General features: G+C 54.8%; 1 protein-coding gene across 1 annotated transcript; it reads right to left on the reverse strand.

Annotated features, from left to right (window-relative positions):
• Window positions 1-1,791: 1,791 nt before the first annotated feature.
• On the reverse strand, window positions 1,792-25,289 carry LOC116951898 (N-acetyllactosaminide beta-1,3-N-acetylglucosaminyltransferase 3-like). The gene is made up of 4 exons (XM_032970736.2): window positions 24,612-25,289; window positions 12,375-12,769; window positions 9,598-9,751; window positions 1,792-8,260 (listed from the first exon to the last, which is right to left on the reverse strand). The coding sequence occupies exons 1-4, from the start codon at window positions 25,152-25,154 to the stop codon at window positions 7,991-7,993; spliced, it is 1,362 nt and encodes a 453-aa protein (XP_032826627.1). The 5' UTR covers window positions 25,155-25,289; the 3' UTR covers window positions 1,792-7,990.
• Between the last annotated feature and the right edge of the window lie 948 nt (window positions 25,290-26,237).

Consider the following 26,237-nt stretch of genomic DNA (forward strand, 5'->3'; position numbering starts at 1 on the left):
GGCGCGGCACGGGCTAAAGAAAAGATGGAGTGATAAGGTACAGGAGGATGTGGAGCTGAGTGGGCTTGCCGATAACTGGTACTAGCGGTTTTAAGATCGGTCTCTGTGGAGGAGGCTCGTGAAGGATGCTACTGGGCAGTTGGAGGCAGTCGCCCTCAAACAACAACGGAGGGTGAAGGAGCGACGCTCACAAGAACGAGCGGAGCGCCGGGTGGCTAAAGCACAGCAAGTTGGCACAGTAGGTGCATTAGCCAGTCATCTCAGTCAGTCGGCCCATGGCACCTGGGTCTGCCCCAGTAACATGCGTTGAGGTCAATGGCTGGGGAGACACTGGCTAGTGTCAGAGCCAGATTCACACACCGAGGTGGGCGTGGTCTCACTGAGGGGGGCGTGTTAAACACGTCCCCGTCAGTGAGGCAGATGTGACAGCTGTCTCTGGTGCTTTTTCATTGCAGTTTCATGACGAGACCAGCGAGCCTAAATATCTTTATACACGTACGTGAAATAAGTTACCTGGAGTATGGAAGGCGAGGGCATGAAATGAAGGGGTCTACAAACATTACATTGGTGACATACTGAGATAGTAACGGGCACGCGCTTATTGCCCGCGCTCCATCCAGTTACTGAGGGGTTGCGCAATCACAGGGGAGGCTGAGCTCGTCGCTGCCTCACCTCTCGTCTCTTCCTGCATTTGCAGCGGAGCTCCGCAAATTTGGCGATTTTGACTATAAAAATGATTGGAATTGTACAGAAATGACATTTATAACACAGATCAGTGAAAAACTTAACATTTATTTGATTTGATTATTATTTTTGTTACTTTTCGTAACAGCTATTATCATTGGAGTACGACAGGCGAGGCTGTGCCTCCCCCGCCTCCCCTGACCGCACGTCCCTGGTCTGCCCCCGTAACCTCCGGCTAGCGGGCGTTCGACACTTCACGTGGCCTCAACGTGCACCTCGCCTGGCACAAGCGTCGTGGTCACATCACCGCCACTTAGTGGCGAATGGCGGTTGTTGTTGTTGTTGTTGTGCAAGCCGTGAAGGGGAATCGAACTGGCGCGGCCGGGTTCGCAGCGCATCGCGATGACCACCGCTGCAAGATGAAGACGAGCCCAAAATAATCGCCAAATGCAATTGCGAGTGAACTCCGATGTAACCCAAATTTTAAGCCTCTTTGCTGCCTGTACAGAGGATAAGTTGTGTAAATTGCCAAGCGAGCCATCCGTTTATATAACTAACCATAAGCTGTTGGTTTATGGTCTCAATGATGCAGTATGCAAAGAGGAAATGTTTGAGCTTTGGATTGGCACATCTTGCGCAAGTTATTATAAATTCTAAGACCTTCACAGCTTAATATTGCCACGATGGTTAGCACATTCTAAAATTAACCCATACATCTTGGCTAACATCAACAGCGAGTGTTATGTGACCCGGCCCCAGGTCAGCAAAACACACACATCGACCAGTGTGGTGAAGTATTGTCAATCTCCATGACTAATGAGGTGTGGGAGAGGCATATGCCCCATCCCGCAAACGGTGAAGTATTGTCAAACAATCTCCATGACTAATGAGGTGTGGGAGAGGCATATGCCCCATCACGCAAACGGTTACCATTGATCCGAGTTGGTTTTATGTACACGAAATGAATGCGTTAATAAATGCTATTATTTATCCCGTGACTTTGGTAACTGAGGACTAGTCAATGGTGATGCAAATTTCTGCTCTTTAAACAAGCCATTAAAATATATTAATACATAATAACAAAAAATAACGATTCCAGAATCGAGATGTTATCACCAAAATACCTTTTTATTTTTGTCAAAATGTGTAAACAGCGAATCATCACTGAACACAAACTCCATCCACACGTCGATTTCACCACGTAAATGAATAAAAACAAGAGTGTCCTTCATGACGCAATAAATCATTCTTACCCTTCGTGCCTTTTTGCACGCACACCACATTAACCACGTAACTCTGAACAAATATCCCTCGCCTACATTTTGGCCTTATTATAAAAGCAAACACTGCCCACAAGTGTCAAGCGGTATTTATCTCCGATATAACAAATCCTGCTCACGCACAAAGTTATGAACTCGGAGGAACCCGTGTGCCACGACCGCACGAGCTGCCGCCTCGCTGAAACAGAATAACCCTGAAGCACAACCACGTGGCGTGGACAAACTGGGGCCGGCGCCGGCCCCAGCACGGCTTACGCTCGCCGACGCGCTTCCACATCGTGCGCTTTCGCCCTGCAAGCCGTGCCCCGCCGCTTCTTCTGGGACGGAGCTGGAGAAGTTCCCCCGGGGCGAAACGTCGGACATCGTGACCCGAAAGCAGCGAGCCCGCAGCGGCGCCCACCGCCGGAACCTCGCGCAGTTGGTACGCGCGCGGGGGGGGGGGGGGAAACGCTCTACTCTCGCTCCTACCCGCGGCCAGATGCCAAATCTGAAGAGCAGAAATCCCGGGCTGTAAAGATGTACACGCGCGTGCGCGCACACACACACAGGTTATACGTACTGCGACGTTGGGGGGAGGGGGCGTCAGTTGTGGCACAGCGGTTCGAGCGTTGCGTTATAACCCAGCAACCCACGCCGAGCGACGAGGTGAGTGAGGCATGGTCACACAAATCCCACGACCCGCAAGGTGCGAGGAGGCGCATACCCAGCAGTGGATAGGGCTACATTTTTTTTTTATGAAATGCTACATCATATGCAGCTAATGCATTTCATGGTAATAACAGTGGTTCGACATGCAAGCTTTAAAGTGGCTCACTGCTCAAATTAGCATTCGGGGGGGGGGGCTCATCTCCTCTTTACAGTCCTGTATCGCCGGTGGCGGGAATTCCACATTTCTATGGCGGGGGCAAGTTTATCCAGAGAACAAAACACATTCGACTTCCCCACAAAATGCTGTGCTCGTTGTAACCACCCCGAGGAGGGACGATGGGCCGAGTCAACCCCCAACCAGGATGTGAAATCGTAAGCTTTTGATCGGGAGCCACTCGCTCTACCTGCGGAGCCACTTGATGCTCGCCACCCAAGAATTGCTGCACGCGGCTGTACAGGAACGACAGTGGCAGTCGGTAATAATAATACCAAGCTAACGTTTAAGCTAGAAAACTTACTATCTTTATTCTACCCACCGAGCTGCACATCTCTTTTTCAGAAGCGACCTGGCCAACAAACGACAGCTCAACGAAGTGGCGGCTTATCACGTGGACATTTACAGCAGCCAAATGACTCTCAACGTGTTTCTGAATGTGGAGGGGGAACAAACAGGACTCGAAAAATGATCCACGCGAGCATGGGGAAAACACGCAAACTCCTAATATACTGCAGCAGGCGTCAGGGTCGGGATCGAACCCACGAGCTCCTGCATACCAGGCGAGGCAGTTGACATCTCCTAGCCACCGTGATGATGATGATGATGATGAGAGAGAGACATGCAAACTCCAAATATACAGCAGCAGGCGTCAGGGTCGGGATCGAACCCACGAGCTCCTGCATACCAGGCGAGGCAGTTGACATCTAGCCACCGTGATGATGATGATGAGAGAGACATGCAAACTCCAAATATACAGCAGCAGGCGTCAGGGTCGGGATCGAACCCACGAGCTCCTGCACACCAGGCGAGGTAGTTAACATCTCTCCACCGTGGCACCCAATGCACGATTTTCACTGTGCATTTTGATAACCCAACTGCAGCAGCAGCAGCAGCAGCAGCACTGACTAAAGCCGATATAACCACGATAATATTGTGGGTGGTGGCGATTCCCCATACCGAGAGGTCGCCGATAACCGACGACAAACCTAATAAATAAGAAATAAATAAGTCACATTTTTGTTAGTTTTTTGGCAGATGTTTTACGGATGAAGGGCGATCCATTCATAGATACCCCACCAACACCGTACCGATGTACATTGACCGAGATTGGTTGCGGACGCGGGAGACACGCAGAAAGCTTTCGATCAGAATCTGATCCTCGTCCAGAATTTCTTCCCCAATCATTATAGTGGGGTATCTGTAAATAGATCAACTCTGTATTTTTGCAAGCGATCCATTCGCTGCTGGTAAAAGGGGCGATCCATTTACAGTCACCCCCACTGATTTTCGAATGTCCCTCCGATACCTCCTTCGGCCGCGTGGATACCGTGACAGCGGACGGCTCCCCTGTCTCACAGAGCAGAGGGTTTCACAGATTTCACGAGCGTGTTCAGATGGGTAGGAGACCTGTAGCGGCGCTTTCTAAACACACTGTTGTTTTTCCTACTCCCCCGTCCTATTTCGGTGGGCTTCACGTATTATTAAAATGGAAATGAAATCGGCGCACGCGATGGTGCCGGGTGGATTAATGCCACGTCGCCAGATCGTGAAAGGTTGCAGCGGTTTGGGGAGAGACCTTTGTCCACCAGTGGAGTGACCATGACCGAGGATCATTGCGACAGGGCCCGGCGTGGTGCCCGTTGAGCGTTGGCCGCTCGTTCGATTCCAGAGGGCCGCCCCGGTCACTACTGCGGTACCCAGAGGGCCTCCCCGGTCACTACTGCGGTACCCAGGGGGCCTCCCCGGTTACTACTGCGGTACCCAGAGGGCCTCCCCGGTCACTACTGCGGTACCCAGAGGGCCTCCCCGGTCACTACTGCGGTACCCAGAGGGCCTCCCCGGTTACTACTGCGGTACCCAGAGGGCCTCCCCGGTCACTACTGCGGTACCCAGAGGGCCGCCCCGGTCACTACTGCGGTACCCAGAGGGCCTCCCCGGTCACTACTGCGGTACCCAGAGGGCCTCCCCGGTCACTACTGCGGTACCCAGAGGGCCTCCCCGGTCACTACTGCGGTACCCAGAGGGCCTCCCCGGTTACTACTGCGGTACCCAGAGGGCCTCCCCGGTCACTACTGCGGTACCCAGAGGGCCGCCCCGGTCACTACTGCGGTACCCAGAGGGCCTCCCCGGTCACTACTGCGGTACCCAGGGGGCCTCCCCGGTTACTACTGCGGTACCCAGAGGGCCTCCCCGGTTACTACTGCGGTACCCAGAGGGCCTCCCCGGTCACTACTGCGGTACCCAGAGGGCCTCCCCGGTCACTACTGCGGTACCCAGAGGGCCTCCCCGGTTACTACTGCGGTACCCAGAGGGCCTCCCCGGCTACTACTGCGGTACCCAGAGGGCCGCCCCGGTCACTACTGCGGTACCCAGAGGGCCTCCCCGGTCACTACTGCGGTACCCAGAGGGCCTCCCCGGTTACTACTGCGGTACCCAGAGGGCCTCCCCGGTTACTACTGCGGTACCCAGAGGGCCTCCCCGGTCACTACTGCGGTACCCAGAGGGCCTCCCCGGTCACTACTGCGGTACCCAGAGGGCCTCCCCGGTTACTACTGCGGTACCCAGAGGGCCTCCCCGGTTACTACTGCGGTACCCAGAGGGCCTCCCCGGTCACTACTGCGGTACCCAGAGGGCCGCCCCGGTCACTACTGCGGTACCCAGAGGGCCTCCCCGGTTACTACTGCGGTACCCAGAGGGCCTCCCCGGTTACTACTGCGGTACCCAGAGGGCCGCCCCGGTTACTACTGCGGTATCCAGAGGGCCTCCCCGGTTACTACTGTGGTACCCAGAGGGCCTCCCCGGTCACTACTGCGGTACCCAGAGGGCCTCCCTGGTTACTACTGCGGTACCCAGAGGGCCGCCCCGGTCACTACTGCGGTACCCAGAGGGCCGCCCCGGTCACTACTGCGGTACCCAGAGGGCCTCCCCGGTCACTACTGCGGTGACGTCGTTCGCAAGAGTAGGCCAGTGTGTGCCCGGGCATTAAGGTCCACGTTTGAAAAGATTACATGGAGATTTCAGCGCTCGACTGGGATTAACACACACACACGCACGCACACGGCAAAACTATTGCAGACCACGCGGGGTGAACATGGCACGTTTGCCCTTGTTAGCCTTGCGCTAGAAGAATGGCACAAATATCCCATGCACTAAATATTGTAAGTACCACGACGATGACGCGATCTGTAAATGTAACACCCTCTATATAAATATGGAGTAAATAAATCCGCGTTACATCACAAACCAAATAAGGGTGCGACGATTTAAAATAGCCTCCTGCGTTTCGCAATGCGCACGTCGAATATTTAATAATTATCCAAATTGTGGCCAGGCTGCGCTAAGTCCTTGCTTAACGCGCGGCGGCGTTCACACAACTGATTGTCGCGATGGCACGGTGCTCGTCCGTTCAGGAATACAGTGAAACCTTGGATTGCGAGCATAATTCGTTCCGGAAACGTGTTTGTAATCCAAAGCACTCGTATATCAAAGCACTCGTATATCAGTTGTGATCACGTGACGCTCGGCAGTACAAAGCGTGTACACGTACACCACTCGTATTGCATGACCCTCGCTCGTTTATCAAATTCATATTTAGTTAAAATTTTTGCTCGTCTTGCCAAACACTCGCAGACCGAGTTACTCGCAATCCAAGGTTCTACTGTCCTTTTCGCATAATTCGGAACGCACACCCCCAGTACAAACGCGGTTTCCGAGCGGTTGACTATCAACGACTTTCTTGAGCTGCTCGGCTGAGCGGAGTGGACACAGGTGGAGAGGAGTAAAATAGGGAAGTGGCGTCATGTGTGCTGTCCAGAGCGATGACGTCATGGACGTGACGTCATGCACGCTGGGCGGCACAGTGACGTCATGCCTCCTCTAGTACTTAAGGGGGACCCCCCCCCTTCCCCCGTGACGTAAGCGGGGTCGTAGCTGGAGTCTAGGGTCGGGAGAGGGTGGAATGGGGAAGCCAGGGGGCAAGAGGGTAGGAATAGATGATAGCGCCAGGGCTGGAGGTGGCCGTGCTCCTCGGTCGGCCGTGTTGGCCGAACCCACGGCCGGTGCAGAGGAGGCAGCACAGGGCAGCCGGCTGTGACGGGAACTAGTGGGACCGAACCCGGGACCCCCAACCCCTGGGAAGTTGTTCACCCCTGTAGGTTATTGGTAATATCTTTAATAAACTTAACGGCGGAAGCCCTTAACCCGAACCCTCGTCTCCGAGTCGTCCGGAACTTCTCAGCACAAGCACGCAGAATGATACATCTCGCCAAACTTTAGAAACTTTACGGGGAAATAGTTCTTGCTCTGCAAACGCTTTTTTTCGCTTAACGCGACGCTTTTCACGAACGCATCTACCGCGCGTTAAACGGGGGGGGGGGGGGGACTTCGCTGTGCACGCTCAACGGTGAATTGCACAAAGCGGCGAGAACAACGAAAGGCGATCGAGATGCACCGGCGATGGAGAAACGAGACGACACAGAGCGCGCGCGAGGGAGAGAGATAAATTCTCGAATCAATTGTACCCAATCCCGGACCGTGAACATTCGCCCGCGACTCGTCGCACGCCTGCACCTCTCTCGCAATGAAACCCGACGAGCCTTCACCACCGGTCCACGAATGTAAACAAATAAATACGAATCCACAACCTCGCGAACGCCACGGACGATCACAAACTGGAGCGCTGTACGGGCGATGAGCGACCTGCATCTCACCTGAAGGACATCTGAATGGCCCCTTCCCCCCCGCCACAGGGGCAGCAGCTGTTCCCGTGTGCAGCACGACGTCATTCAGCACCTGGCCTGCAGGTGGGCGCGAGGCGGCTAGTAGGAGGGGGTGACCGCGGCCGTGTGCGTGATCTCATGCGAGCGTTGTTCTATCCGGGTCGTCCCTGCCGATCGTGCCTCCGCACCATCGCGAGTCGACCGTTTTCACATTACTGCTCCCTTCGGGGGCCGTGGCGTAAGTTGTGCGTGCGATGAATAAAATTCAAAATCTATTGACTGAAGAAAGAAAGAAAAAACAACCGACCCACGTAAACGAGTCGTATTGCCATCATAAGGGATTTGAACCCCGGGGTCAAAACACCGCAGAGTGCTTCGACTCCACGGTCACAAATTCTACGAGGTCGCAAAACACCAAGCAACAGCAGCGCCGGCAGCGGCCTTCACTTCTCCTGCTCCACGGCCACGGCGGCGTCGAGGGGCCTCGGGATGGGGACGGGCGGCCGGCCGCACCGCAGCCACGGCCGCTTGAGGGCCCCCCACATGAGCTGCACCTCGAAGGGCTCGAGGCTGTGAACGAGCAGCACCTCACGGTAGTAGCACGGGTGGAAGGACGAGAGGCCGTCGTCGCCCGCGCCGGCCCTGGGGTTGTGAATGCCGGCCGTGCGGAACTCGGCGTTCCGCCGGGGCGCCAGGCCCAGCAGCTCCAGGCACTGAGCAACGACGGCAGGAGGTGGTGGGGCGGGGGGGGTGGGAGGGAGACATTGAGACGTTGAGACATTGGCCACGCGTCCGGCTTCCCGTCGTCCGCTTCCCGTTCGCGTCAAGGTGGGGTTGGGGGTGCGGATGAGGAGGGCGTCGCGGTGTCGCGAGGCTCGGCGGTGAGATGTTAACTACCTCGTCTGGTATACAGGAGGACGGGGGTTCAAGCCTGACCGTGACGCCTGCTGTTTATTCGGAGTTTGCGTGTTCTCTCCGTGGTCGCGTGGAAATAAAATTCACGCGACCACGGGGAGAACAAGCAGTCGAATGAACACGCGTTGATTCTAAATTTTGGAGGGGGCGCAAAAGCGGAGGGGAACCCGGTGAAAAATTCCACGTGACTACCACAGGGAGGTGTCATCACGGGGCGGATGGAAGCCAGGACCACATCAAGCTGTGACGCCGTGGCGAGATGTTAACTACCTCGCCTGGTATGCAGGAGGTCGTGGGTTCGATCCCGACCCCGACGCCTGCTGTATATTTGGAGTTTGCATGGTTTCCCCGTGGTCACGTGGATTTTTTCTCCGGGTCCTCCCGTTTTATCCCACCACATTTAGAAACGTGCGTTGGGACTATTTAGATGATCTTGCTGCTATGAATGTCCAAATGATGGGGCCACTTAGTTGAGCTATCATTTGCGGCCAGGTCGTTTTTGAACAATAAGTTAATACCTCGGTGGACTTTGTCTGGTAGGATGGGGATGGTTTAGTTTTATTTGTCTGTGTTTGGATGATTTATTCACCTTCCTTGTATTTAGCACTGCTATTATGTTTTTGTCCTGTTTGTTGTTGTAACGTTCTTACATGTCCCCGACTGGACATCTGTGAAAAAGAGCTTCATAGCTCATCGTATTTCGCCGGTATAAATAAATAAATATATCTGATCCTGAGTGAAGGAGAACGCAGAGAAGCCACGCTCCCGCACGTTATTTCGAAACGCCTTCGAGCACGCGTTCGCATTTGCAATTGTTTAATTCACACTCTGGCTCGTCAGGAGAACGCAGAACGGCCGGTTGGACTAGTCCGTCGCCATCTGTTAGCATCTGGTACGGGGGATACAGCGTTGCCCCCTCACGGCCCGCTTCCTCCCACGTGCAGAATAAACACTCGTCACGAATTGGCCGAAAACGTCCCGAGACAAATAGAAACCCAGTGTAGCTGCAGGACCCTCCTGAGAAAAGAGTCCTATCACAACCCTGCAGCTTTCCTGAGTAAATAACCGACTTATTATAACTATTATGAGGATCATCCCCCCCCCCCCCCCGGCACTGACGGACGCACGCGCTCACCTGGCCGAAGAAGACGTCATCGATGGGGAGCAAGGGGACGGAGGGGGCCGCCTTGCGGATCTGCAGGGCCGTGTGGCCGCTCATGATGATCCCTCCGCCGCCCACGTACGGAGGGTAGCGCTCACTCTCCTGCACCTGCACGGGCACGTAGTACCTGGGCGGGGAGGGTCACACGGACGTCGCAAGGCGAGATGGAGGAGCCGCCGAGCCATCGCCGCCGAGCCCCTGGGCTCCGATCCGGGTTAAGGCCGCATCGGGTTGATGGTCTCAGCCCTGTCAGCAATGACTTACGCGGTGACCCCACAGGCTCGCGTTGATTCTCAGAATGGGAGAATTACCAAACCGGATTTTGAAGTGTGACAAGTTGATGGTCACACAAAGGCTGCACGAAACATACAAAAAACTTAGAAAGTTTGGCCATAATCCAGCTCGGAGAATAAAATATATCGGTGGCAGGGACGCCGTGGGTGAGTCTCACGCGTGGTGCCTGGGCCCTATGGGCGAGCAGGGTGCAGCAGCGTGCAACAGGGTGCAGCAGGGTGCAGCAGGGTGCAGCAGGGTGAAACAGGGTGGAGCAGGGTGCAGCAGGGTGCAGCAGGGTGGACGCAGGGTGGACGCAGAGGCAGCGTTCTGTGCAACGCTTTGACAGTTGCGTCTCTCGCTGCTTATTTAGCGAATGCTTTTTTACGCGTGGCTTCCACACAGAGTGCCAAAAACACAAGAACACATTCCTGCGGAGGGAGCTGGTAGGAACGTTGGGTTGCTCAGTCAATGGCCAGGGTCAATGGCGGCACCACGTGGTGTATTCCGCAAATATGCCCGACTTCCCACCCAGCCCCACCCCTCCCATTTTTGGATGCACGACGGACGGACACAATAATCCTCTGTGGGCTGGTGTAACCAGGAGGTTCCTACCAGTAAAAAAATATACACGTCAATGTTCTGTCAGTGGATGTCAACTCACGTACTAAATTAACTCAACTATTTTATTTTACCAGGTTAGGTACACTGAACTATTGCAGACGAGATCCGACGTAGCAACGCATTCAAGCTCGGCCGTAACGCGCCGAATTATCCACACGGGAGGAAACTGGAGTTCCCGGAGAAAGCCCACGCCTTGCGCAAGGGGGCAACGCTCTATCCCCGTACAGATGGAAACAGACGGCGATTGGTCCACCTGATGGACCGCCTTCTCCTGCTGAGCCAGGGTACGGCACCTCCTCAACGCCCACGGGAGAGGAGTTTACGCTGAGAACCCCGACACCCCGCTGAGAACCCCGACACCACGCTGAGAACCCCGACACCACACTAAGAACCCCGACACCACACTAAGAACCCCGACACCACGCTAAGAACCCCGACACCACGCTAAGAACCCCAACACCACGCTGAGAACCCCGACACCACGCTGAGAACCCCGACACCACGCTGAGAACCCCGACACCACACTAAGAACCCCGACACCACGCTGAGAACCCCGACACCACGCTGAGCACCCCGACACCACGCTAAGAACCCCGACACCACGCTAAGAACCCCGACACCACGCTAAGAACCCCAACACCACGCTAAGAACCCCGACACCACGCTGAGAACCCCGACACCACGCTAAGAACCCCGACACCACACTAAGAACCCCGACACCACGCTAAGAACCCCAACACCACGCTGAGAACCCCGACACCACGCTAAGAACCCCGACACCACGCTAAGAACCCCGACACCACACTAAGAACCCCAACGCCACGCTAAGAACCCCGACGCCACGCTAAGAACCCCGACACCACGCTGAGCACCCCGACACCACTCTAAGAACCCCGACACCACGCTAAGAACCCCGACACCACACTAAGAACCCCAACGCCACGCTAAGAACCCCGACGCCACGCTAAGAACCCCGACACCACACTAAGAACCCCAACGCCACGCTAAGAACCCCGACGCCACGCTAAGAACCCCGACACCACGCTGAGCACCCCGACACCACACTAAGAACCCCGACACCACGCTAAGAACCCCAACACCACACTAAGAACCCCAACACCACGCTAAGAACCCCGACGCCACGCTAAGAACCCCCACACCACGCTAAGAACCCCGACGCCACGCTAAGAACCCCGACGCCACGCTAAGAACCCGACACCACGCTAAGAACCCCGACACCACGCTGAGAACCCCGATGCCACGCTAAGAACCCCGACACCACGCTAAGAACCCCGACGCCACGCTAAGAACCCGACACCACGCTAAGAACCCCGACACCACACTAAGAACCCCGACACCACACTAAGAACCCCGACACCACGCTGAGAACCCCGACGCCACGCTAAGAATCCCGACACCACGCTAAGAACCCCGACACCACGCTAAGAACCCCGACACCACGCTAAGAACCCCGACACCACGCTGAGCACCCCGACACCACGCTAAGAACCCCGACACCACGCTAAGAACCCCGACACCACGCTAAGAACCCCGACACCACGCTAAGAACCCCGACACCACACTAAGAACCCTGACACCACACTGAGAACCCCGACACCACGCTGAGAACCCCGACACCACGCTAAGAACCCCGACACCACGCTAAGAACCCCGACACCACGCTAAGAACCCCGACACCACGCTAAGAACCCCGACACCACACTAAGAACCCTGACACCACACTGAGAACCCCGACACCACGCTGAGAACCCCGACGCCACGCTAAGAACCCCGACGCCACGCTAAGAACCCCGACACGACGCTAAGAACCCAGGCTACACAATGGCACTCACTTGCTCCAGGTGTGTCGGATGGGCCCCACGTTGGAGATGACGTAGCCCTCGTACATGTGGCGTCCCGCCGTCTCGTGCGTCGACGACGAGGAGGAGGAGGGGGGGTCGCCGCTGGCCTGGCTCGTCGTCACGTACTCCACCATGTTGTCGCTGTTGACGAAGATGTCGTCGTCGCCGTCGAAGATGAAGCGCGTGAGCGGGCACCGCTCGGCCATCCAGTCGAGGAAGAGCAGCTGCTTGAGCGTCAGGTTGTAGAAGGTGTCCAGGAAGTTCCACTGCACCACGTCGTTGTAGAGGCGCGACTCCTCCTGCAGCAGCGCGTTGAGACGCATGCGGCGCTCGCCCGGCACGTCGGCCACCACGCCGAAGAGGAAGACGCGCCGCACGATCTCGCCCTGCGGGGGCGGCGGCGGGTGGAGACGGATAATTGAGAAAAATTTAAACTTCCCACGGGCTGGAAGGCAGTGTGGTGCCGAGCGATCGCGAAATGTCGAGAATTTTAAAAATGCAGCGTTACTCCAATGGTACTAAAGCATGCGATGTCAATAACTGGGGGGGGGGGGGGGGGGGGGAGTGATAGCCCGGCACGGTCGTAGTTTTGTCCCGCGTTTCGGCTGTCTGCAGTTTTCCCCGTGCGTCACCCGGACGGTTTTGTTTTTTTTGCACGTCTCCATCGAACCGAACAAACGGCGAATATTAACGCCCGCCGTAAAACACGTGGACAGAAAGGCTTCGTTTGCCGTGCAAACAGGGCACTCGGGCGAGACATTTTATCGCTCACAAAATACACACATGGTTTATCAATTCTACTTCGCTAGGTAAGGCGCCACTGAGCTATAAAGCTCCTTTTCAGAAGCGACCTGGCCACAAATGATAGCTCAACCAAGTGGCTTATCACGTGGACATTGAAATCGCAGCCAAATGACTCTGAAGGCACGTTTCTACATGTGGAGGGAGCAACCAGAGGACCCGGAGAAAAATCCACGCGACCACGGGGAGAGAGAGAGAGAGACACCGCAAACTCCAAATATACAGCAGCAGGCGTCAAGGGTCGGGATCAAACCCACGACCTCCTGCATACCAGGAGAGGTAGTTAACATCTCAACGGCGGCAACCCCTTGAGGTGGTCCTGGCTTCCGTCTGGACCGTGACGACACCTCCCTGTGGTGGTCACGTGGAATTTTTCTTCGGATTCCCCTCCGCTTTTGCACCCCCTCCACATTTAGAATCAACGCGCGTTCATTTCACTGCTTACTATTAGTTCCCCACGTGTGGTGATGAGATTGGCCACGATCGATGAGCTATCGTCATCATCATCATCATCGTGTGTGGCCAGGTGGCCTCCAAACAGCAGCTCATAGCTCAGTGGGCTTTACCCGGTGGACAACAAAAAATGGTTTGTTTCATCCCTCCGACTGTGCGTTCTTGCCGTGCCTCGTGGCAGTACGGTGTCCGACGTTTCGCTCGGCGTGCCGGTGGGGAATCTTCGACATGAACCGGGGAATTTACGCTTTCGGCAGCGGGATGGCGTGGAGACGCCGCTGTGGACGACGCGGTGCCATCAGGACGGAGCTCTCGCGTGGGGCTCGGACGTTTGTCAGTTGTGCAGCGCGTGAAGCCGTTTTCCCCTCATTTAGTCCTGCACCAGCACGGTCGTTTGTCAGGGCTTCTCAACCCTCTCCCATGCCGCACCCCACCATGTAGCCTGTGACGGACTGTTGGAGCAAGCGCTGTTAGCGAGCAGCACCTTTAAAGGGCGGACGGCACACGGGGGTCTGTGGGTGGGTGGCCACCACAACGTCCGGCCGCTCTGGTCTCCCTGGTGGCGATGTTCACAACACCGCACCAGTTACTTAAATTGAGGCCGAGTTGAACTAGGGGATGCCCAGAACACGGTTCAGATAATCGTCACCAGTTCTGCGCGCGAGCAGGAATCGAACTCGGTGAATGTGTATGTGTATGCACAAACATACAAAGATCACCCATATTGCCGTAGCATACTTTTGTGGCAAGATGCTGTTTGCAAGCACCTATGAAGGCCGCCACGGCACACGAGGGAGTGGGTGGCCAACGCCACGCCCGGCCGCCTTTGTCTCCACGGTGGCGATGTTTACACATCGCACCGGGTACTCATTTGAGGCCGAGTCGACCTAGGGCATGCCGAGAACCGGTTCAGATAATCGTCACCGGTTTTGCGCGTGGACAGGAATCGAACCCGGGTGGCCGGGTTCGTAGCGCAGAGTGCAAACCACGACGCCCATGCGTGCGAGTCGACTCCGTCTGGCTTGTCGGGAACAAGATAATCTCTGACACGAATATCTCCGAGTGTTTCCGGATGTCTCTCTGTCTGCGAGTCGAGTCATGTCTCTGTGTGTCTGTGAATCCGTGTCGAGCTCGACTCAATGAGTACCTGGTGCGGTGTGTAAACATCAGCCACTGGGGAGACAAAGGCGGCCGGGCGTGGTGTTGGCCACCCACCCCCTCGTGTGCCGTGCCAGCCTTTTGTGTTCCGTGTGTATGTGTGTTCGTGTGTATGTATACCGTTTTAGACGTGGTTTACCATCAGCCTCACCTGCCTGGGTATTTTGTACCATCGGACACTCCACCCCCACAACTCCCAATCGGTGATGGGGCAGTTGTGGAGAGAGTGGAGAGTTTCCCATACCTGGGCAGTGTGCTTATGACCGGCTCCAGTTTAATAGCAGAGGTCTCACTCCGAATCAGTCGAGCGGCAATATCTTTTCATCGGTTGCGCAACGCTGTGTGGAAGCTACCTGGTCTGTCGCTCCGCACTAAGCTTCAGGTCTTCTCGGCCACGGTCATTCCCTCCCTTCTCTACGCTTGCGAAACGTGGACCCCCCTAATGGAACATCTTCGCTGGTTAGAAACATTTAGGCTAGCCTGCCTACGATCCATGCTGGGTTTAACCAGGCTGGATTATGCGAGGAGCTCACAAATCCTTGAAAGGTCTGGGCAAGGTCCCATCGGTGAGCTCCTCCGGCAGGCAAGGCTGCGTTGGCTAGGTCATGTAGCCCGCATGCCCAGCCACCGCATGCCGAAACGGCTTTTGTTCGTCCGGATCGAGGGGGCTAAACGGGCGCGGCACGGGCTAGAGAAGAGATGGAGTGATGTGGTACAGGAGGACGTGGAGCTGAGTGGACTTGCCGATTACTGGTACCAGCGGTGTCAAGATCGGCCTCTGTGGAGGAGGCTCGTGAAGGACGCTACTGGGCAGTTGGAGGTAGTCGCCCTCCAACAACAACGGAGGGCGGAGGAGCGACGCTCACAACAACGAGTGGAGCGCCGGGTGGCTAAAGCACAGCAGGTTGGCACAGTAGGGGGCACAGGTGGTGCATCAGTCAGTCATCTCAGTCATCTTAGTCAGTCGACCCGCGGCACTTGGGTCTGCCCCGTGACCTCCTGCCCGCGGACGTTCGACACTTCACGTGACCTCAAGGTGCACATGGCCTGGCATAAGCGTCGTGGTGACGTCACCGCCACTTAGTGGCGAATGGCGGTTGTTGTTATGTATACCGTGTGTGTGTTCCGTGTGTATGTGTGTTCGTGTGTATGTGTACCGTGTTTATGTATGTTCCGTGTGTATGTGTGTTCCGTGTGCATGTATACCGTTTTAGACGTGGTTTACGATCAGCCCCACCTGCCTGGGTATTTTGTACCATCGGACACTCCACCCCCACAACTCCCAATCGGTGATGGGGCAGTTGTGGAGAGAGTGGAGAGTTTCCCATACCTGGGCAGTGTGCTTATGACCGGCTCCAGTTTAATAGCAGAGGTCTCACTCCGAATCAGTCGAGCGGCAATATCTTTTCATCGGTTGCGCAACGCTGTGTGGAAGCTACCTGGTCTGTCGCTCCGCACTAAGCTTCAGGTCTTCTCAGCCACGGTCATTCCCGCCCTTCTCTACGCTTGCGAAACGTGGACCCCCCTAATGGAACATCTTCGCCGGTTAGAAACATTTAGGCTAGCCTGCCTACGATCCATCCTGGGTTTAACCAGGCTGGATTATGCGGGGAGCTCACACATCCTTGAAAGGTCTGGGCAAGGTCCCATCGGTGAGCTCCTCCGGTAGGCAAGGCTGCGTTGGCTGGGTCATGTATCCCGCATGCCCAGCCACCGCATGCCGAAACAGCTTTTGTTCGGCCGGATCGAGGGGGCTAAACGGGCGCGGCACGGGCTAGAGAAGAGATGGAGTGATGTGGTACAGGAGGACGTGGAGCTGAGTGGACTTGCCGATTACTGGTACCAGCGGTGTCAAGATCGGCCTCTGTGGAGGAGGCTCGTGAAGGACGCTACTGGGCAGTTGGAGGTAGTCGCCCTCCAACAACAACGGAGGGCGGAGGAGCGACGCTCACAACGAGTGGAGCGCCGGGTGGCTAAAGCACAGCAGGTTGGCACAGTAGGGGGCACAGGTGGTGCATCAGTCAGTCATCTCAGTCATCTTAGTCAGTCGACCCGTGGCACTTGGGTCTGCCCCGTGACCTCCTGCCCGCGGACGTTCGACACTTCACGTGGCCTCAAGGTGCACATGGCTTGGCACAAGCGTCGTGGTGACGTCACCGCCACTTAGTGGCGAATGGCGGTTGTTGTTATGTATACTGTGTATGTGTGTTCCGTGTGTATGTGTGTTCGTGTGTATGTGTGTTCGTGTGTATGTGTGTTCGTGTGTATGTGTCTACCGTGTGTATGTGTGTTCCGTGTGTATGTGTGTTCCGTGTGTATGTGTGTTCCGTGTGTATGTCTACCGTGTGTATGTGTGTTCCGTGTATATGTGTGTTCCGTGTGTATGTCTACCGTGTGTATGTGTGTTCGTGTGTATGTGTGTTCGTGTGTATGTGTGTTCGCGTGTATGTGTCTACCGTGTGTATGTGTCTACCGTGTGTATGTGTGTTCCGTGTGTATATGTGTTCCGTGTGTATATGTGTTCCGTGTGTATGTGTGTTCCGTGTGTATGTCTACCGTGTGTATGTGTGTTCGTGTGTATGTGTGTTCGTGTGTATGTGTGTTCGTGTGTATGTGTCTACCGTGTGTATGTGTGTTCCGTGTGTATGTGTGTTCCGTGTGTATGTGTGTTCCGTGTGTATGTCTACCGTGTGCATGTGTGTTCGTGTGTATGTGTGTTCGTGTGTATGTGTGTTCGTGTGTATGTGTCTACCGTGTGTATGTGTGTTCCGTGTGTATATGTGTTCCGTGTGTATGTGTGTTCCGTGTGTATGTGTGTTCGTGTGTATGTGTGTTCGTGTGTTCGTGTGTATGTGTCTACCGTGTGTATGTGTCTACCGTGTGTATGTGTGTTCCGTGTGTATATGTGTTCCGTGTGTATGTGTGTTCCGTGTGTATGTGTGTTCCGTGTGTATGTGTGTTCGTGTGTATGTGTGTATGTGTCTACCGTGTGTATGTGTCTACCGTGTGTATGTGTCTACCGTGTGTATGTGTGTTCCGTGTGTATGTGTGTTCCGTGTGTATGTGTGTTCCGTGTGTATGTGTGTTCCGTGTGTATGTGTCTACCGTGTGTATGTGTCTACCGTGTGTATGTGTGTTCCGTGTGTATGTGTGTTCCGTGTGTATGTGTGTTCCGTGTGTATGTGTGTTCCGTGTGTATGTCTACCGTGTGTATGTGTGTTCGTGTGTATGTGTGTTCCGTGTGTATGTGTGTTCCGTGTGTATGTGTGTTCCGTGTGTATGTGTGTTCGTGTGTATGTCTACCGTGTGTATGTGTGTTCCGTGTGTATGTGTGTTCGTGTGTATGTGTGTTCCGTGTGTATGTGTGTTCCGTGTGTATGTGTGTTCCGTGTGTATGTGTGTTCGTGTGTATGTGTACCGTGTTTATGTATGTTCCGTGTGTATGTGTGTTCCGTGTGCATGTATACCGTTTTAGACGTGGTTTACGATCAGCCCCACCTGCCTGGGTATTTTGTACCATCGGACACTCCACCCCCACAACTCCCAATCGGTGATGGGGCAGTTGTGGAGAGAGTGGAGAGTTTCCCATACCTGGGCAGTGTGCTTATGACCGGCTCCAGTTTAATAGCAGAGGTCTCACTCCGAATCAGTCGAGCGGCAATATCTTTTCATCGGTTGCGCAACGCTGTGTGGAAGCTACCTGGTCTGTCGCTCCGCACTAAGCTTCAGGTCTTCTCAGCCACGGTCATTCCCGCCCTTCTCTACGCTTGCGAAACGTGGACCCCCCTAATGGAACATCTTCGCCGGTTAGAAACATTTAGGCTAGCCTGCCTACGATCCATCCTGGGTTTAACCAGGCTGGATTATGCGGGGAGCTCACACATCCTTGAAAGGTCTGGGCAAGGTCCCATCGGTGAGCTCCTCCGGTAGGCAAGGCTGCGTTGGCTGGGTCATGTATCCCGCATGCCCAGCCACCGCATGCCGAAACAGCTTTTGTTCGGCCGGATCGAGGGGGCTAAACGGGCGCGGCACGGGCTAGAGAAGAGATGGAGTGATGTGGTACAGGAGGACGTGGAGCTGAGTGGACTTGCCGATTACTGGTACCAGCGGTGTCAAGATCGGCCTCTGTGGAGGAGGCTCGTGAAGGACGCTACTGGGCAGTTGGAGGTAGTCGCCCTCCAACAACAACGGAGGGCGGAGGAGCGACGCTCACAACGAGTGGAGCGCCGGGTGGCTAAAGCACAGCAGGTTGGCACAGTAGGGGGCACAGGTGGTGCATCAGTCAGTCATCTCAGTCATCTTAGTCAGTCGACCCGTGGCACTTGGGTCTGCCCCGTGACCTCCTGCCCGCGGACGTTCGACACTTCACGTGGCCTCAAGGTGCACATGGCTTGGCACAAGCGTCGTGGTGACGTCACCGCCACTTAGTGGCGAATGGCGGTTGTTGTTATGTATACTGTGTATGTGTGTTCCGTGTGTATGTGTGTTCGTGTGTATGTGTGTTCGTGTGTATGTGTGTTCGTGTGTATGTGTCTACCGTGTGTATGTGTGTTCCGTGTGTATGTGTGTTCCGTGTGTATGTGTGTTCCGTGTGTATGTCTACCGTGTGTATGTGTGTTCCGTGTATATGTGTGTTCCGTGTGTATGTCTACCGTGTGTATGTGTGTTCGTGTGTATGTGTGTTCGTGTGTATGTGTGTTCGCGTGTATGTGTCTACCGTGTGTATGTGTCTACCGTGTGTATGTGTGTTCCGTGTGTATATGTGTTCCGTGTGTATATGTGTTCCGTGTGTATGTGTGTTCCGTGTGTATGTCTACCGTGTGTATGTGTGTTCGTGTGTATGTGTGTTCGTGTGTATGTGTGTTCGTGTGTATGTGTCTACCGTGTGTATGTGTGTTCCGTGTGTATGTGTGTTCCGTGTGTATGTCTACCGTGTGCATGTGTGTTCGTGTGTATGTGTGTTCGTGTGTATGTGTGTTCGTGTGTATGTGTCTACCGTGTGTATGTGTGTTCCGTGTGTATATGTGTTCCGTGTGTATGTGTGTTCCGTGTGTATGTGTGTTCGTGTGTATGTGTGTTCGTGTGTTCGTGTGTATGTGTCTACCGTGTGTATGTGTCTACCGTGTGTATGTGTGTTCCGTGTGTATATGTGTTCCGTGTGTATGTGTGTTCCGTGTGTATGTGTGTTCGTGTGTATGTGTGTTCGTGTGTATGTGTGTATGTGTCTACCGTGTGTATGTGTCTACCGTGTGTATGTGTCTACCGTGTGTATGTGTGTTCCGTGTGTATGTGTGTTCCGTGTGTATGTGTCTACCGTGTGTATGTGTCTACCGTGTGTATGTGTCTACCGTGTGTATGTGTCTACCGTGTGTATGTGTGTTCCGTGTGTATGTGTGTTCCGTGTGTATGTGTGTTCCGTGTGTATGTCTACCGTGTGTATGTGTGTTCGTGTGTATGTGTGTTCCGTGTGTATGTGTGTTCCGTGTGTATGTGTGTTCCGTGTGTATGTGTGTTCGTGTGTATGTCTACCGTGTGTATGTGTGTTCCGTGTGTATGTGTGTTCCGTGTGTATGTGTGTTCGTGTGTATGTGTGTTCCGTGTATATGTGTGTTCCGTGTGTATGTGTGTTCCGTGTGTATGTGTGTTCCGTGTGTATGTGTGTTCGTGTGTATGTCTACCGTGTGTATGTCTACCGTGTGTATGTGTTCGTGTGTATGTGTGTTCCGTGTGTATGTGTGTTCCGTGTGTATGTGTGTTCCGTGTGTATGTGTGTTCGTGTGTATGTGTGTTCGTGTGTATGTCTACCGTGTGTATGTCTACCGTGTGTATGTGTTCGTGTGTATGTGTGTTCCGTGTGTATGTGTGTTCCGTGTGTATGTGTGTTCCGTGTGTATGTGTGTTCGTGTGTATGTGTGTTCGTGTGTATGTCTACCGTGTGTATGTGTGTTCGTGTGTATGTCTACCGTGTGTATGTGTGTTCCGTGTGTATGTGTGTTCCGTGTGTATGTGTGTTCCGTGTGTATGTGTGTTCCGTGTGTATGTGTGTTCCGTGTGTATGTGTGTTCCGTGTGTATGTGTGTTCCGTGTGTATGTCTACCGTGTGTATGTGTGTTCGTGTGTATGTCTACCGTGTGTATGTGTGTTCCGTGTGTATGTGTGTTCCGTGTGAATGTGTGTTCGTGTGTATGTCTACCGTGTGTATGTGTGTTCCGTGTGTATGTGTTCCGTGTGTGTCTGTCTCTCTGTACAAAGGAGAGGGGAGGGTGAGAGGTGGGGGGCTTTGATTAGCCACTGAACTGCACGGAGAAGAACCGCGGCGTCCCTGTGATGCACTGCCTCGGCCGAGTCCATTAAGTCGAGATACGAGACGGACAACACAAACTAGACGTATGTGTTGTAAACTTTTTAGATAGTATATAAAGGGGCTATTTTTTAGATAATATATAAAGGGAGTAACCTTTATAAATAGTATATAAAAGGGGTAACTTTTTAGATAGTATATAAAAGGGGTCACTTTATTAGAGAGGAAATGCAAGGGGTAACCTTTATAGATAGTATATAAAAGGGGTAACTTTTTAAATAGTATATTAAAGGGGTAACTTTTTTCATAGTATATAAAAGGGGTAACTTTATTAATAGAGAGGACATACAATGTGTTGACTTTTTTTTAGACAGGATATAAATGGGGTAAACTCGATTTTTTTTGTTCGAGACTATTGCAACGATGCCTGCCGGGGGCGACTCGTGAAGCAACGTCCGTCCCGACCATTTCCTTGTCAAAATAACCTTGGGGGGTTAACCTTGGGCCCCCCCCCCCCACCTCGTGGTGAAAATTACACATTCGTGCGGCGAGGTGGGGTCCATCCACGGGTACGATAATAATACCGTATACTAACTAACATCCGCGCACGAAGTCAAGCGTAGTGCGCGGTTTTTTTATTTTATTGTTTAAATCGACGCCAACCCATTTCGTTGAGTAAATGGAAGAGGACATACGTGTGTGTGTGTCTGACCGGTCCTGGGCCTCCCCTAGGTCGACTCAGCCTCAAATGCGTATCTGGTGAGGTGTGTTAAACATCGACACGAGGGAGACGAAGGCGGTCGGGCGTGAAGGCCACCCCGTTCCCCACCTCGTCTGCCGTTGCCGGCCTTCATAGGTACTGCTCGCTAACAGCACTTGCCCCAACAATCCAGTAAGGCTACACGGGGGATCTTTGTCTTTGTTAAGAAGTGGGGAGCGGCGGTGCAGGGTTTAGCGCTACGCATGCGCTACGAACCCGCCCTGTCCCGAGTTCGATTCCCGCTCACGACCAACACCGGTGGCGATGATCAGAACCGGTCCTGGGCCTCCCCTAGGTCGACTCAGCCTAGGGGAGAACCGGTCGGGCGTGGTGCTGGCCACCCATTCGCCACCTCGTGTGCCGTAGCCGACCTTCACAGGTGCCAGTTGCGAACGTCGCTTGCCCCAACAGTCTGCTAAAGGCTTTCGTGACTGCAGGAATTCATCATATTCTTGGTTATTTCGGTAAAGTCACGTAGATATATTTTTTTTAATCTCCGCCTGATGAAGGCCGCTTGTGTTACGATCGAAACGTCGTGGGTTTTTTGTTTTTATTATTTTAAATGTCTGATTTGTACAAATATTTTATTATTTTCTATCTACGTGACCTTACCGAAAGAACCAAGAATAGTCTGTTAAAGGCTATAACACGGGGAGGGGAGCTTTGTCTTTGTTTAGAAGTTTGTAGCGCGATGCAAGCCGCGAAGGGATATTATATTCTCCATAAGAGTTTTTTAAAAAAAATTTACACTTAAATATACGCGATCTAACCCAAAACAACCTCTATTTTGGATAATATTAGTCGCAAAAGTCAACTACGTGTTACACGGCTAATATTCTCTCGCGCTAAGCGGCACAAGCAACGCGGTTCGAGGGGACTAAACGGCGAATTGTTGAGACGCAACGTGGACGGAGAGACGGAAACGTTGGGAGTAGTTTTTGTGTTTGCTCTTCCTCGTCCTCCAAAGTGGTTCACTGCTACGCTCCACGGTGTTCATGGACACCTTAAAGACAATTGGCGATTTGACTCCAGGCAGGGCCGGATTTTAAGCAACTAAAGAACCCACAAAGCGACAGATTAACCACGGAGTGGAGGCTTTCGCGACCAATATTACGATGTTTTTGGGGAAGGGAAGACCGCGTTTTCTCTGCATCTTTTTCTTTTTGAGGAACAAGAGCGAAGGGGCATCTGCTTGATTCGGAAGTTTCTCCCCCCCAGCCCCCCCCCCCCCCAATATTCTCGGCTCGTAGAAAAGTATTCTCCTCCCCATATAAAGTTTGGTGGTCAGCTTATTAGCAAACACGTGGCAGTATAGGTAGGGGCGTGCTAAACCTGGCAATTGTGGAAGCTACAGCCTCGCATCACGAGGTCCTCTAAATACGAAAACGATTTGAACATAATTAGAAATTTCAAGTTATTCCGATGAGAATAATAAAGGAGACGGGAGGGGGGGGGGGGAATGTACAATAATCTAAAACGGATAATTTAATTCCGATCAGACGAGAAATATCTAACAGGCATCGATGGGCCTCAGCGTTGCCATACCCCGACCCCGATTCGGCAGGCACAGAGAGGAGGGGGGTGGGACCCCTACGGTCGGACGAGGGGGGGGGGCACAGAGAGGGGGGGTGGGACCCCTACGGTCGGACGAGGTGGGAGGGGGGGCACAGAGAGGGGGGGTGGGACCCCGACGCACGAGGGGTCACGACCACGACGCTTCAGGCGAGATCGTTCGAGGGAGGCGACTTTGTCGAAGGTCGAGCGAGCAGAGATGCGCACGAGGAAGTCGCGGCGCAAGCTTACCAAGTTGAATTTGTTTAAATAAAAAAAACCGTAAACGTTTGTCCTCAAAGTTAAACAAACCAATCGATTGATATGCTGCGTGGGCAGTGTTGCACAAGCCCACACACATTCGTGTGGCCTGAACAGGGAACAGGAAATACAATCGGCAACGTTTCGAGTAATGCCCCCCCCCCCCCCCCCGGCACAACACATTTGTCAATAACACGGTGGCCTTCAAGGAGAAACAAAACCCCATAACGGGAGACGTTTCGGGCAATGACCCTTAATCGTAGTAGGAAGTAAAACAAATACATCTCTACACAGTAGCGCTGCCGGTTCTTTCCCCAGACGCAGAGCAGCAGTGGATGAGATGCGGCGGCTATGTCCGTGGCGGGGTTGGGGGGTCGAAACTCAAGGCGCAGAGAGGGGGCCGCTGCGTCTCCGGAGAGACGTGATGAGGGGTACCACCACCCTGGAGATCGATCCGTGATATCGTCTCGAGGAAGCTGCGGCGGATTGTCGCATCACGAGAGCGCGAGATGGCGGCGGGCGACGGGCGACGTCAGGAGGGTTTTCATCCAGCGGTGGATTGACCATGCCTGCTATTTATTTCTTAACGCGCGGTGCGATGGCAGCAGTAAGCTGGGGGATTTAAAAGGAATGGGCGCCAGGGCTTACGGAGATCGTTGGTGTCGTCCGACGTTCCCCGCCGCCCGCCGTTGAAGAAACGCAGGCTACGCTGGAGTTGTTGTGCGGTCCACAGTTTGAGTTGAATTGCCACAATCGCACTGTGTAAATCTATTCCATTAATCTTTATGGGTCTCCGTGGGTATCTACGAGGAGGCTGAATGAGCGCGGACCGCGGGTGAAGAAGTCCCGAATCCGAGACGCGACCGGGCGTCGTGAATTTCGAATCACGCCCGATGATCGTGACGGTGGTGGCGATGGTGAACAATTGGTGGTCCCGTCTTACCTTGATGGTTCGCTCTTGTCCCCACGTTCTGCGGATCACATCCCTGCGCGCAAGGTTCCTGGCGTCGCTCTTGATGGCGATGAGCAGGGTCACGGGTCCCGGGTCGCACTTGGACCTTCGCGGCTCGAGGACGAGCTCGAAGCGGCGGCAGTGGCGGTGCGTCAGGAAGTTCTGAATCATTCCCGGCAGGCTCGAGAAGCCCTCGACGGCAGCAGCCACGCTCGCGTTCGAGGCGCAGAGTTCAGAGTGGCCGTCCCAGCTGGGCGCAGAGCCGGCTGAGCGCTCCTCCCAGAAGGGAGGAAAGAGGTCCCTCTCGCGATCGAAGTCGCCCCCTCCGCCGCCGCCGCCGTTGTCGCCGCAGTCTCGAGCACCTTCGCAATTTTCGGCCGCGATGCGATGAGGGTCGTCGCGTTCGTCGCGCTTGGGGGGGTACTTGACGAAGGTGAAGCTCACTCCCACCTGGCTGTAGATCGCGCCGGAGGCCACGATCAGGAGGAAGAGGCACGCGGGCAGCCACGTGTGGAGGCTGCGGGGAGCCGTCATTGTAGTCTACAGCGCTCCCCAGGGAGAGGTGGACGAGTGCGCGACTCGAGCGATGGGGAAACCGAAGCACCTTCAGGTCGAGGGAGGCGCAGCAGCAGTGGCGGTGGTGGTGGCGACGAGAGGGAGGGGATCACTCGTGACGTCATATCGGAGGCCACCTTCCCCACCCCCCACCACCTTCCCCACCCCCCTCCCCACCCCCCCACCACCTTCCCCACCCCCCCACCCCCCTCCCCACCCCCCCACCCCCCTCCCCACCCCCCCACCACCTTCCCCACCCCCCCACCACCTTCCCCACCCCCCACCACCTTCCCCACCCCCCACCACCTTCCCCACCCCCCACCACCTTCCCCACCCCCCACCACCTTCCCCACCCCCCACCACCTTCCCCACCCCCCACCACCTTCCCCACCCCCCACCACCTTCCCCACCCCCCACCACCTTCCCCACCCCCCACCACCTTCCCCACCCCCCACCACCTTCCCCACCCCCCACCACCTTCCCCACCCCCCCACCACCTTTCCCACCCCCCACCACCTTTCCCACCCCCCACCACCTTCCCCACCCCCCACCACCTTCCCCACCCCCCACCACCTTCCCCACCCCCCACCACCTTCCCCACCCCCCCACCACCTTTCCCACCCCCCACCACCTTCCCCACCCCCCACCACCTTCCACACCCCCCATCACCTTCCCCACCCCCACCATCTTCCACACCCCCCGCCACCTTCCACACCCCCCACCCCCCACCACCTTCCCCACCCCCCACCACCTTCCCCACCCCCCACCACCTTCCCCACCCCCCACCCCACCCCCCACCAACTTCCCCACCCCCCACCACCTTCCCCACCCCCCACCACCTTCCGCAACTCTCCACCCCCCACGATTTCTCAACACCCCCCCGCCATCACCACCACCACCATCATCACAGACAACTAATCCACGTATTCACTTCGTAAACTGTTGTGCTGTTTGCGGCGATGTTTACGCATAACGCCAGTTACTTATTTGAGGCCGAGTCGACCTAGGGGAGACCAGCACCGGTTCAAGATGATCTCGGAGTGGGCCGTGTGCGGGAATCCA

Source organism: Petromyzon marinus, chromosome 44 (genome assembly GCF_048934315.1).
Source record: "Petromyzon marinus isolate PM22_M1 ecotype Great Lakes invasive population chromosome 44, UKy_Petmar_22M1.pri1.0, whole genome shotgun sequence".
Taxonomy (NCBI): Eukaryota; Metazoa; Chordata; class Hyperoartia; order Petromyzontiformes; family Petromyzontidae; genus Petromyzon; species Petromyzon marinus.

Bases quoted from the DNA above. Each gene is read 5' to 3' on its own strand.
- LOC116951898 (XM_032970736.2), bottom strand. From the start codon at position 25,154: ATGACGGCTCCCCGCAGCCTCCACACGTGGCTGCCCGCGTGCCTCTTC. The intron at 12,770-24,611 runs GTAAGACGGGAC...CCGCCCCCGCAG, and splicing joins GACAAGAGCGAACCATCAAG to GGCGAGATCGTGCGGCGCGT. The intron at 9,752-12,374 runs GTGAGTGCCATT...CTCCCCGCCCAG, and splicing joins ATCCGACACACCTGGAGCAA to GTACTACGTGCCCGTGCAGG.